Raw genomic sequence first — 12,531 nt, forward strand, 5'->3', positions numbered from 1 at the left:
GAGACTAGAGGAAAACGCACGTGGACGAGCCTCCAGAAGCCCTGGAGTAGTGTGATCATGCATTTTACAACATCCACAGAAGCTCTGTCCTGGGAGACATGTGCAGGGCCTGGCCCTCCCCTCCACTGGGATTCACGTCTAGTCCCTTCAGTGAACCTATAGAGACCATCGCAAAGTGCCAAGGGTGTTACATGTGTCAGTGTCCCCACCTCGGTGACCCTTGGCCCTGTAAGCAGTCGTCCCTATTTTCAGAATCAGGTTGTGGTAGAGGAGTTAGGAGCACATGGAAGAGGACCAGGAGGGGGAGAGCTGCTTGTTCCCCATGTTCCTGGCCTGTCCCGGCACTGCTCCCGCGGCCGGCAGGTGGCTGTGAGAGGCCCAGCCTCCTCTTCCCTCTGCCCACTCACTGGGAAGATGCCTCTACTCTGATGTCCTGGAATATATTCTCCTGTTCCTGGGAGGACAGGGAGCCAGAGGCCAAATTCTTGTCCCAGGGTAGCCATTCACAGGAGGTGACCAGCCCCAGCCCTCAGCAGAACATCTTCTTTACCTGAAACAGAAATAGCTGTTAGGAACAACAACACCAAAGAACTGTTAGAACCAGTGTGTCCTGGGCAAAGACCCAGCGCTGCCACCCTGTAGGAGCTGCTTGGATGGTCATGACTCTGATACCCTAGGTCCAAAGGAGGCAAGTGGCTGGCTGAGGGCCATGTGCGTGCTGGCCCACTTCCTCTTCATGTGGTCTCCCAGGCTAATGATTTCCAGGGGCTTTGCTGCAATTAGCCAGAAGCATGAGCCATGTTTTGGAACTACTTTGGACTCTCTCTAGCGTGAGATTGTGCAGCTATTCCCTGATGTGCGCTGCCCCATGCCAGTCTGAGTGCCCCATGCGAACAGGGACGTGTGCACAAGGTTGCAGTGGCAGGAGCAGGTGGGTGGGCTTTCCTGCAAAGGCCATTGAGGCAAGAGGGGAGGACTGTGTTTTCAGTGAGGTATCAAGATTCCGTCACTGTTATGAAAGAGTGCTCCCTACTTGAGAAGGCAGTCAGAAAGTGGCCCTGGGCACTAAGCTGGCCATCAACTTGCACTTACTGTGGTAGCTCCCGCAGCTGGCACTGAACAGAGACATTGCAGTCCTTTCAGCTGTCCCTCCAGGTGCAAGCAGTATGATCACATTTCATAGAGGTGCTCAGGGACACGAAGGCCTTGACCAAGATCCAGTGCAAGATGTGGAGAGCTAGGAATCTGGCCCCAGTGGTTAGCCCGGACACCATACTCCCTCCTCTGCCCCAGTGTGCCTTGGCACCTTGGCACCCAGTGCAGCCCTGGGCAAATTGCCACCATTCATCTTCAGCTCCTTCCCTTTTGGAGTGATGGCAGCAGGCGGTTGCCCCCCCCCCCTCCCCTTGGTGGCTCTGTACTTGGCCTCCTGCTTTCCACGCCTGGGTTTTGCCACACTGTCCTATACAAATCCTTCAAGTGGCTTGCCGTTCCCAGTAACATCGGTGTCTTTAAATGTGACAGGCCTCTAAACACAATGGTTTCAGTTCTCACTGAAGCCTCTGCCAGTCCTTCGCTGGCTTTAGAGCAGGGTCCCCTACTAGGGCAGCCTCAATGCTGGCTGTTCCTCAAAGGTGCTGGCCTCGAAGCTGCTGGATAGCACAGGACCCATCTTGCCGCAGGTAGCAAGTTCCTCTTCAGGAGCACCTCCTGCAGCTTCCAGGCTGCCAGTCACAGAGCTGTCCTCCATTCCTGGTGGGCAGGGAGGTGCAGGGGCAGGTTAGAGCTACAGAGGAGCTGGGCATGCTCCTCTGTGGTTTGGGGGATAATTCTTGGCCTTGGAGTCGATCCATTGGTGCTGGAATCCAAGCTCTAGGATTGGACACTGGGTGGCCCTGTGTTGGCTACTCAGTTCCTTGGTGTCTCAGTCTCATTGCTTGTAGGAAAGGGGCTACTGCTTCAGGATTCTCCCTTTTCTGCATCTCAGGGCTCCCAGGAAGAAGGAGGCCTGTAGTGAATTTGGGATATGGTCAGTCGCTCATGCAGGTGGCGGGCTTCGGAGGGCAGGCTCTGCAGTTGTGGGTCCGTGTCCCATGCAGCTCTGAAAACAAGAGGATCTCTGCCCTCAGGGATCTAACCACTAGAACTGAACCAGCAGTAAAGCCTCTCATTTTGGGTGCTCAGCCTAAGCACGGGGAGCTGATGCAGCAGGGTCAGTTCTGGAGGCAGCCTCTGTGTGGTGCCCACCGTGGGGGTGTTGTGCAGGTGCTCACGCCAGGCTTCCACTCAGCCCTGTCACCTACTGCAAATTGCAGCCACCCCTGCTGGTATGTGGTCGTGAGATAAATCCAAATGCAGCACACCCAGCACAGGGCTTGGCTCCAAGGAGGCACTCTTCAGTTTTATTTTCTTCCCTCCTTGGCTTTCAGGGTATGCCTGGCTACAGTGTGGTTGAGGTTGGAGATGGGTGGTATCGTATGATACTCACAACCAGAAATGGCTGGAAAGATACTCTTAGATAATCATCCACTAGTCCTAGGGCCACAAGTGCCTAGAGTGCTCCAACCCATGCCTACTGCTGCTGGGGTGTCCCTCCCTTCCCTGTTCTGTGGAAGATAGCCTGGTGCTGGGTCTGTTTGCAAACTCAGTCAGAAGAGGAAAATTCGTAGTTCCTTGGGGTTGTCTGGCATTGAACTTAAATTGGCCTTTTTAGTGAAACATGGGAAATACTCTGACCTTCTCTTTGGAAACAGCATTGGTTTTCTTCAGTCTACCTTTGGGATGCGAAGATAAGAAGCACTTTGGGTAGAAAACTAGACTCTTTTGTGCTGCATGCTCTTGTGCTTCCCCTGATGTGGAAGAAAGACAGAAAGACACATGTTTCATGAGCTTTTTTTTTTTTTTTGGATGGAGGGAGGGTACCGGGGATTGAACTCAAGGGCACTCAGCCACTGAGCCCCATCCCAGCCCTATTTTGTGTTTTATTTAGAGGCAGAGTCTCATTGGGTTGCTTAGCGCCTCCCTGTTGCTGCTGTCTGTGGACGTGACTGACGCTGTCATCTTTCACTCTGATCCTCACAGGTGGAAAACCCCCTTCTTCCATCCATGTAATGCACACTTATTTAGTGCCTTTTGTCTGCCTGCCTATGCACTAAGAGGTGGCGTTTCAGACATCAGTGAGTCAGCCTCTGCCTCTGTGAAATGATGGTTCAGGGTGGGGACAGGCTATAGACAGTCATAGAGCATCCAGAATGAAGGTGCCTCTTCCCACAGGCCAGGTGTTAGGCTGGAACCAGGGTGCAGCCAGATGTGGGCATAGGTGCCAGACCCTGGGTGAGTGGTGAGCAGGAAGAGAGAAGTCTTGGCTTTTGGTATCAGGAAGGCTTTGAATCCACTCCCTCACTCACTCAGCTCTGTTGACTGAGCCGCAGCAGTATGCCAGGCATTATTCTGGGCTGGGTAAACTGAAAACAGACCAAGAGGATCTCTGCCCTCAGGGATCTAACCACTAGAACTGAAGGCGGGTAACAGTCCCAGAGAGGTCTTGAAGCTCGTGGTACATACTCTGCTAGAAGTTAATGGAGTTCTGCAGCAGGGGGAGAAGGTGCTGCACAGCTGGGGTGACTGGGGAGAGCTCACAAGCTCCAGCCTCCCAGGTGGAAGGGCGCAGCTGTTTCAAGGCTTCAGAGAACATCCCGGGGGCAGGGCAGCAGGTGCAAAGGTCCAGGCAGGGAGAATGGTGTGTTTTGGAAACCATCAGAAGGTCAAAGGGCTGGACAAGTGGCGAGGGGTTCTGTGTGGAGGGCGTGGGCTTGAGCAGGGACCCAGCCGGAGCCTGTGGGGTCTGAGGTGCAGAAAGCTGAGGGGGAGGCGGGGCTGTGCACGCTGTGTGTGTGGGAGCTGCCGTCCACCTGGCTGGAGATGGAGTAGGTGGGGATGGAGAGGGTCTTCCCTTGGGCGTTTGGGACCCCTGTGGTCAAGAAGTTGCTAGCATTCTCTGTGACTGTCCATGGAGAAATTTAAGATATGACCGAGTCCACTATCTGGGCAGCATTCTGGGACCTCTCTGCGTCCTCCCTGTACAGAGCTCAAGTTTCCATCTGGGGCAATGTGGGTCTTCTGGGGCTCTGAATCTGCAGACCGTCTTCAGCTCCTGTGTTGAGCCAGCTCTGCAGGCTGGGCCACCTTGAGAGCCTGTGCTTTCCTTTTCTTGGAATGAATCTGTGATGAATTACTAACGATAATGATTCATTATGCTGTCTCACGCTGGCCTGTGCTGATTGTCTAACAGCCCGCAGAGGAACTCGCCCCACTGATTGATTTTCTGCTGTTCTCCCCCTTCTCTTAGAATGGCCATACAAGTGGACAAGTTCAACTTTGAGAGTGTCCCCGAATGCCCAGGAGAGAAGGGGCACTTTGCAAATCCGAAGCAGCTGGAAGAGGAGCGGCAGGAAGCGCGAGGCCTGGAGGTGAACAGCAGACTGGACATCCGCTGGAGGGTCATATCCTTTTGATGGTGGCTGTTAGTCCACTCTTTTGCTTCAGTGATTAAACTGGAAAGGAGGAAAGATATATTTAAGGCTCACAGTTTCAGAGGTCTTAGTCCACAGACGGTTGACTCCATCCCTTGGGGGTCAAGGTGTGGCAGAGCATCATGACAGAAGAGTGTGGTAGAGGGAGTGGCTCACGTGATGAAGAGTCCTCACAGCCTGTGTCTTCTGTCCCACTCAGGAAGCAGAGATTCCGAGACAAAATATATACCCCATAGCTACACCCCCAAAGAACCACTTCCTCCAGCCGCACCTCACCTGCCTCCAGTCACCACCCAGTGAACCCCATCAGGGATTGGTTCACTGATTAGGTTAAGGCTACAAACCAATCATTTCACCTCCAAACCTTCTTACATTGTCTCACACATGAGTTTTTGGGGAACACTTCACATCCACACCGTAACAGCAGTCTACCTTGAACTGGGATGCATCTGTGCCTAGGGCTTCTGAGTGCTGAGAAGGAGCCAAGAGGGTTTAGTTACTGGACCTGACCCCCAGGTAGCTCCACAAGGCCCTGACAGGCGTTGTCTTAACCACTCCACGCTTTAGAAGCCCCACTTAACGAGTATTGATTCTGAGTGCGGAAAGGTCTTCCTGGAACTGGTGTTGTTCTTGACTTTGGATCACCTGTTCCTTGCCAGTGTTGATACTCATGTTAGTGACAGTCCTATTGGCCACCCATCAATGCTGGGCTCAAGCATTTTCACAGGCTGACAACTGAAAACATAGACACAATTGTCTGGGAAACTGAAATTGGATTGTACAGCCTAGTGAGGCATGAAGATGCTGTTTTGAAAAGACTGAGTGAGTTTTCAGAAGGGCTGTGCTCTGAAAGAGTACTTCATAAAGTAATGGAGCCTGCTACGACTTCTGGCTTGTGCCTGGCTCACGGTAGACATGTAGCTGAACGAAGGAATGCTCTGGGGAGACTGAAGGTCCACTTGTTGAAAGTAGGTCAGGCATTGCATGAGGCACTAAGCAGGCAGAGCAGCAAAGTCAAGGCCTCAGTGTGGTGGTCCTGTCTGGTAGGCAGAAGGGCAGCCAGGGCAGAGCATTGTGCCAGGTGCTAGGGGTCACGAGCTGCAGCTGCCGGGTAGACGCAGTCAAGGAAAGTTCATGGAGTGGGAGACATGTGAGTGGGCTGTTATGGTGGCTAGACGTTTATCACAGGGACAGGATGGGGAAAGCCCAGGGGTACTAAGGCATGGGTGTGGCTTGCTCAGAGAAGGCCTTTCAGAAAGAGGCAACTCTGATGCGAGTGTCCGTCAATCATCGTCATTGTGTGTGGATTCTGTGGCTCTGGGGATGGTCAGATCATTCTGGAGAGCCTCTCTAGAGTCTGAAAAAAGTAGCCTCCATTTATCTGTGCCATGAATTCTGGGACCTGAGGCAAGTTCCTACCTTTGAACTGATGTGAGTCTGGCCTGGTAGATGTCTCCAAGCAGTTCATAACAAAATATGAACTTTAGATGTAGCACCCGGCTCTGTGAGCTGGACACCAATGACTCCTGGGTGACCAAAGCAGTCCATGTGCAGTTGGAGGTGTTTGGTACAGAGAGATGTGACAGGTGGGTGGTGGGACTTATCTCCCTATGCCCCACTGAGCTCCGCACAAAGCCAGGCGCATTCCTCTCCTGCCGACTGCAGGAGCAGAGCAGCGAGCTAGCAGGTGAGGCAGCCTTCACACAAGAGCATCATCTGCCACTCCATTGTCTGTGGCACTGTGGTTCCCATGAGGCCGGCCAGTCAGTGGTGGGGCCGGAGACCAGCCCAGGTCTTTGCCGACAGCACACTCACCCGCCACTGCAGATGTTCACATGCTGGCTTGGGGCTGGGCCCTCACCTCCAGGGGCTGGCCATGATGCTGGAGCAGGGAGCCACTTGGTCTTTCTGGGAAGAGGGGTTGGAGAGGCTCTGTGTGTGCCTGCTGTGGAAGCCGCCATTAGGCAAGAGATGCCCCTTCCCCAGTTTTGGAGCTTCAGCTTTAGGCATGGATCTGTGCAGGGCAGGGCAGGGCAGGGCAGGGCAGGGCAGGGCAGGGCAGGGCAGGATGGGCCTGATGGGACAGCAGGACCAGAGGGAGAAGTGGCACTGTAGGGAGGAATTCACTCTTGAAGGCTGTTACTCTGAGGCTCAGATAAAGACGGGAAACCTCAAATGGGTGGAATTGTGACCCCCTTACTAACCCCCTCCATGCTGGGCACACAGTTGCATCTGGTCAGTGCCATAGCTACCACTTTCTGGATGCTGTGCTGGATCTAAGTAACCCTTGTCTCCCCACTCAGCGTGGATTCACCATCCTGCCTGGAAGATGATGGGAGGTGACTCAGGTTCGTGCATAGAAAGTGGAAGAGCTGGTTCCCAGACCCCTTGAGCCTTCCCCTGGCCTGTGGTCCTGGCCTAGTGTCTGTTGTCTCTCAGGGTCATGTTGACCGGCAGAACTCTCATGCTTTTCAAACACTAACACAAAATGTCTTTGCATTTCTCTTTAAGCCTTGACTCCTTTAAGAGGTTGTCATCCTGTTCTGTATTTGCTTAATAATTCTTCAAACAAATATTTATGGAGTGCCTAGCATGTGCCATACACATCCGTCTCCCAGGTTTCCTAATTGTAAGTTTATGAGCAACTGTCCCTGTAGGCAAATTTGGTTAAAGAGAACCAACATTGGGGACATCCTCTCTCTGTCTCTTTCTCCTTCTCTCATCTGAAAATGACATCTGGCATGGTTGAGTAGCAGACTTTTGCTACTATAAACCTGAATTCAAGCAGATGGAAAGACCAAGGATTGAATTGGCTACTAATTTTATTATGCATTTTAATAATATTTTCTAAATATTTAGACTCTATAACAATTGTTGAGCCTACTTTGGCACCTGTCCAGAGCTGTAGGAATCGTCCATATGCAGCATGTAATGCTGGGCAGATGTGTTTTAAAGGAAATTGGGGTCTTTGCTCTAGATGTCTGTGTTCCTTTCTGCACAGTATCCACCTGAGAGTCTTCCTCCAAGGGGCCATCCTGCCCCTGAGTATCCCTCAGGTGGTTCTAACCAGCCCCTGGCCGTCCCTACCCCCGAACCCAGATGCCCACCTGCTCTGTGGAAGAGCAGGGTGAGTCTGTCACAGGAGCCTGGGACAGAGGTGGCAGAGAAGACACTGGGGATCACAGCCTTGAAGCCGGCCATTCCTCCCCAGCCTGTGGCTGGGGTCTGGTGGGCCTCACAGCTGCATTCCTCAGGCTGCCTGGAGAGGTGACAAGGACCCATACCTGTGGGACCCAGTGACTTCATGGCAGTCAGCTCCCCAAGGGGTGGTGGACAGTGAGCACCTGGGTCGTGGTTTCTGTGCCGGACGGCACTGGCTCTGGGGTGGCGTTTGTGCCCTTGTTGCTGGGCCTGCTTGGACAAGCTCCTGTGATGGTGCCTCCCTCCCTTCAGGAAGCCCCTGTCCTAACCCTGTTCAGAGTCGTTATGACCAGGAAGAGCTGCGGCTTGTGCCTCCTCGGGGTCAGCTGCTCCACACTGCCTGTGTCCTCTGTCCCACAGAGGTTGGGGACACACCCAGCAAGCAGGAGCCAGCCCTCCCTTCACTATCTTTGCCATGCCCCGAGTCCCTCTGTGCTTCTCTGTTCTCGTTTTCTGAGGCAGAGCTGTTGACAGTTCCTGTGCCACGGGCTGCAGGAGACATGCACGAGCTTCTGAGCTGAGGCTGCACTTGGTGGCTCCTGTAGAGGTGGCAGCCTCTCCCCACTGTGTCCTGTGGCCACACCACAGAGGAGGCCTCTGCGGTCTGTCTGCTTTGACCCTCATTCTGTCCCAGGGTTAAAGTTTTCACAAAGGACTTCTCATACTCAAAACCTTCTACCTTGCCTGCACCTCCACCAGGCCACCAAGTAGCCTGGCCATGTCTGGAGGGAACCTTGCACCTAACAGTCTCAGTTAGAACTGACGTGGTTGGACTGTCTGGGTAGCTGTCTGGAGGTCGGGCTCTGCCTGGTATAGGCAGCCTCTGGTCCAGGGAAGCAGGCTTACTTGACGTCACCTCTTAGCAGTGGATGGTAGCCTTCAGTGTGGTCCCGACTCACCACAGTTGACTTTAGGAGAGAACTGTGAGGACTGGAGCCTGAGCTGGTGAGGCTGGCCCTGCTGCTTTTAGCACCCTGACATGGAGGCCATGTGGCTAGAAGGGTGCTGTGTCCGTGTCTGTTTGGCCAGGATGGTGACAGCTGCTGCAGAGGGTTGCTGTGAGGACCAGTTCTCAGTCCCACTGGCTCTTTTGATCTCCTGCCAGGTGTGTGCTGGCATTTGTTAACCCTCCACCTGCAAAGCAGGTCATCTCCAACCCTTTTAAATGATGGGATTTTGGAAAATCCAAAACTATAGAGCCCGGGTAGCTGGCAGGATATCCAGGACCCCGTGTCCTTGTGCTGTTGACTACTTCAGTGAGGTCAAGCCTGAGAGGCACAGACATGGTTCCTGACCCTGAAGGTGTCAACAGCTGGAAATCCCCCAGTTTCCTGTGGAAGCCCTCCTGCTACTCTGTGACTTGGCACAGGCAAGGCTCCTCCAAGATGAGCCTCCCCGGAGGGAGCCGTCCAGCCCCCAGCCTCCCTCCTGCCTGGCTTCGGCAGCTCGCGGCTCCCGGTGCTTCCTCCCCTTCTGTTACACTCCTAAGAAGCATGGAGATTTGTTTTCTCCTGAAGTCTGTCTCTCCTGTGAGATTATGCTGCCTGGAGGTCAGGTGGGCTCCCATTCACTCCACAGCTATTTGTTAGGGACATTTGTATGTCAGACATTAGGCTGGCACTGGGGGACACCACCGTGAGCAGCTGTGGACCCTGTCACAATAGAGCATCCCCAGTGCTGACTGTGATCTCTGGCATGTAGGTTTTAAAACCTGTGTGAATGAGACGTTATAATTTCCAGGATGCAGCCCACAGAAGGTGACCAGCTTAGTTGCCCTGAGCTGAGTGCTGTGATAGTCTATGAAAGGAGTTTGCAACCAGAAGGATTAGTCTGAATTGAAACCTGGATCCTCTTCCAGAGCTGGCCCTGCATAGACTGTCCATGGCTGTCACAGTGTTATGCAAGCTTGCTGTCATTTCGCCTCCTCGTTTTCCTTGCCATGTTACAAATGTCCCTTCGAAGAGCCTTTATGAGATTGGCAAGACACTTGCTGGCCTGTGGGAACCACCTGTGCAGGTTGGAGGAGGAGGAGCTAGGGCAGTTTGACTGCCCTGCACAGAGGCTTGTGGCCTGGGCCATCTAGGCATTCTCTGCCAGGTGCCCAGATTGTGTCTGTTTCCCTTGCTGAGTCTGGAGAAGCATTTTTGACCAGTTTGGTTGCTTTTTAGAGTGAAGGAGAGGCTCAGGCGGTTCATGGGCACACTGGGCTTTGGATCCTGGGAACCAGTACTCCAGACTGGGAGAGTGGGAGTCTGCAGGATGCAGGGGCCAAGTGAGCGTCCACGATTTGGAAAGTGGAAGGATGAGGAAGAGTGCAGCTGTTGTCCTGAGTGTGGGGGTCTCACATCCTTGAGCCGCCACCCTCCAGACAGGGGGTCCCCTCCTGGCTGTGCATGGCTGAGGGTGTTGCTGCCTGGCCTCAGAGACATCAGCCACTCTGTATAAGCTGCAGGGGATTCGCCAGTGGCTGAGACATTGGCCAGAAGTTTACAGCCCTTCAAGGACTTTAGGTACCATGTCCTGCATTTGGTTGATGACAACCAGCGCGTCCCCCTGGATATAGCTCCAATTGAGCCCTGTTCTGAATTTCCAAGACTGCTTTCTTCCCAGGGAGGGTAAGTGCTGTCCCCCGACCACTCCTCCCTTGTATGACAGGCGGGTGGAACTGCTTGCCCTGGGCTGCCCCTTCAGGGTCTCTAATGGCTTCTCGGTTCTTCTCCAAGGTGCTTCTTAATGGAGCACTGTCTTCTCATCTCCCGAAAAAACATTCCGTCTCTTTAAACAAGACTCTTAAACCACAGCACACTACATTTTTCTAATAGTCATGCTTGGAGAAATAGTTTTATCTAAATGAATTTTAATACAAACAGCTCCTGTCATCAGTATGGCTGATTCCTTGATCATCTTAAGTGAAATGCAGGGTTGCATTTTGTATCTGCCTTCAGGGAGTCTGGCTTTTAGAGCTGTTTGTAATAACTTGCTTCAGAGGCCTTTAATCTCCTGTGGCAGGGAATCTCTGCAGCCAGAGGAACGAGACACCTCACTGGCAGTGGAATCCAATCGCCCTGGCCATTTGCCCTTCAAGGCACAGAGGAGTGAAGTTAGATGGATGTAAATTTGATTGCTGTCTCCCCCAAATCCAAATAGTGACCACACACACCTCAGAATTTGAAAGGAGTCAGAGTTAACACATAGTATAGATGTCAGATCTGGCTGGCTCAGGAAGTGGGGGAAGGCAGTTTTGTGTACAAACTGGTTTAGGGGTGTGTGTGTGTGTGTGTGTGTGTGTGTGTATGCATGCATGAATTGACGTGCATTGTGTTTGTGTGATTGGGTGTGTGTGATTGGGTGTGTGTGTGATTGGGTGTGTGTGTGCTGAGTGTGAACAAATTCTGTGTAGTTTTGGTATGATCATTACTGTGAACATGTGCATCTCATAGAATAGTCATAAAATTACAGAGCGTAACAGCTACCACCCATATGGCAGTATGGGTGGATGCCAGGTACTGATCTGAACAGTTTGCTTAGAGTTATTCACTTAATTTTTACAATAACTCTCTGATGTAGCTTTTCCCACATTTTTCATTGCTGCATTGTATTTACACATACTGATGGGTATTGTTACCTGCTCCTGCATGCACAAATGTAACAATATGATCTGGCCTATATCACTTCCTCTGGGCATGCAGCAGTTTTTAATGCACATCCCATTGAGGAAAAAACAGGTCTGGTGAGGTTCCCTTGCTTGCTCAGATCAGCCAGCTAATGGGTGGTGGAACTGTGCCCTGGCTCCATCTCAGAGTAGTGCAGGCTTCTCCTGACAGTGTGTCCTGCTACGTGGTGACCTGTCCAGTTAGGGCCTAGGACATCAGGGAGCTCGGCCAGAAGCAGAGCAGCGACTCTAGCAGTCCCAATGTTTGTGCTGCAAATCAGAAAACAAAGTCCTGAGAAAGAGGCTCATTAATCATTTAAAGCAGACTTTCCATTAGTGTAATTTCTATTTATGACAATTTGCTAATTTATTTGAGCTGAAGTAGGGCTGGGCTCAGTCCCTGCTCCTGTTGTTCTTCGCACCAGAGCTGGCATGTGGGACGCAGCCTGTCTTCCAGGGGAGGGGTGCCCAAGGGCAGGCAGGCTGGCCAGAGAGCCCTGCTCACCGTGCAGCCAGCTGGAAGACCTCAGTGTCCATTTGTGTGTGTGTGTGTGTGTGTGACATAGTTTCCATTTGGTTCAGTAGACCCTCGATGATGCCCAGCTGTTCTGAGCATGGTGCTTATTTCTCCTTGGAGGGGAGAGGCCACCACACCTCAGCTCTGTGGGTCCAGCCTCACAATCTCTTCACTTTGGCAAGTTGGTTGACCAATCTTTTTTTTTTTTTCAGAATACTTATAAGCCACATAAATAGAGACAGGATCTGTACAGTGGTTTCAAACGTGCCTGGGCTTATGGTAAATGACCAAATATTTCACTAGTTCTGCCTGAGCCAACAGTGGGAGAGGAGAGGGATTTTACTTGCCCTCTGCATTTTCTTTGTGTCTGGCTATGGTTTTCAGAGATTTGTTAATTGATCATTCATGGTTCTCTCGATGAACCGAGATGGCATGCATGAATGTCTGTGTAAAATAAGGTTCTGCACAAATATTGGCCAGTTAATTAAATGTGATAAATAATGATGAATGACTAATAATAATGAATAGGATATAATGCCGGCATAGTAATCTAGATCCTCACAGGTGGGATAGTCTCCCTGGTTGCTCAGTGAAAGGCAGCAGGTGTTTATTGAGCCTCTACTGCATGC

At 52.1% G+C, this 12,531-nt stretch overlaps 1 protein-coding gene across 5 annotated transcripts in view; it reads left to right on the plus strand.

Moving 5' to 3' along the window:
* The window catches only part of Trappc9 (trafficking protein particle complex subunit 9), a 503,680-nt gene that overhangs the window by 391,695 nt on the left and 99,454 nt on the right, over window positions 1-12,531 (plus strand). For all 5 annotated transcript variants that reach the window (XM_077800373.1, XM_077800372.1, XM_077800369.1 and 2 more), the window contains one exon: window positions 4,349-4,501. In XM_077800373.1, the coding sequence (XP_077656499.1) occupies window positions 4,349-4,501 (153 nt within the window). The remainder of the gene's footprint in view (window positions 1-4,348; window positions 4,502-12,531) is intronic.

Source organism: Urocitellus parryii, chromosome 7, assembly GCF_045843805.1.
Source record: "Urocitellus parryii isolate mUroPar1 chromosome 7, mUroPar1.hap1, whole genome shotgun sequence".
NCBI classification, from domain to species: Eukaryota; Metazoa; Chordata; class Mammalia; order Rodentia; family Sciuridae; genus Urocitellus; species Urocitellus parryii.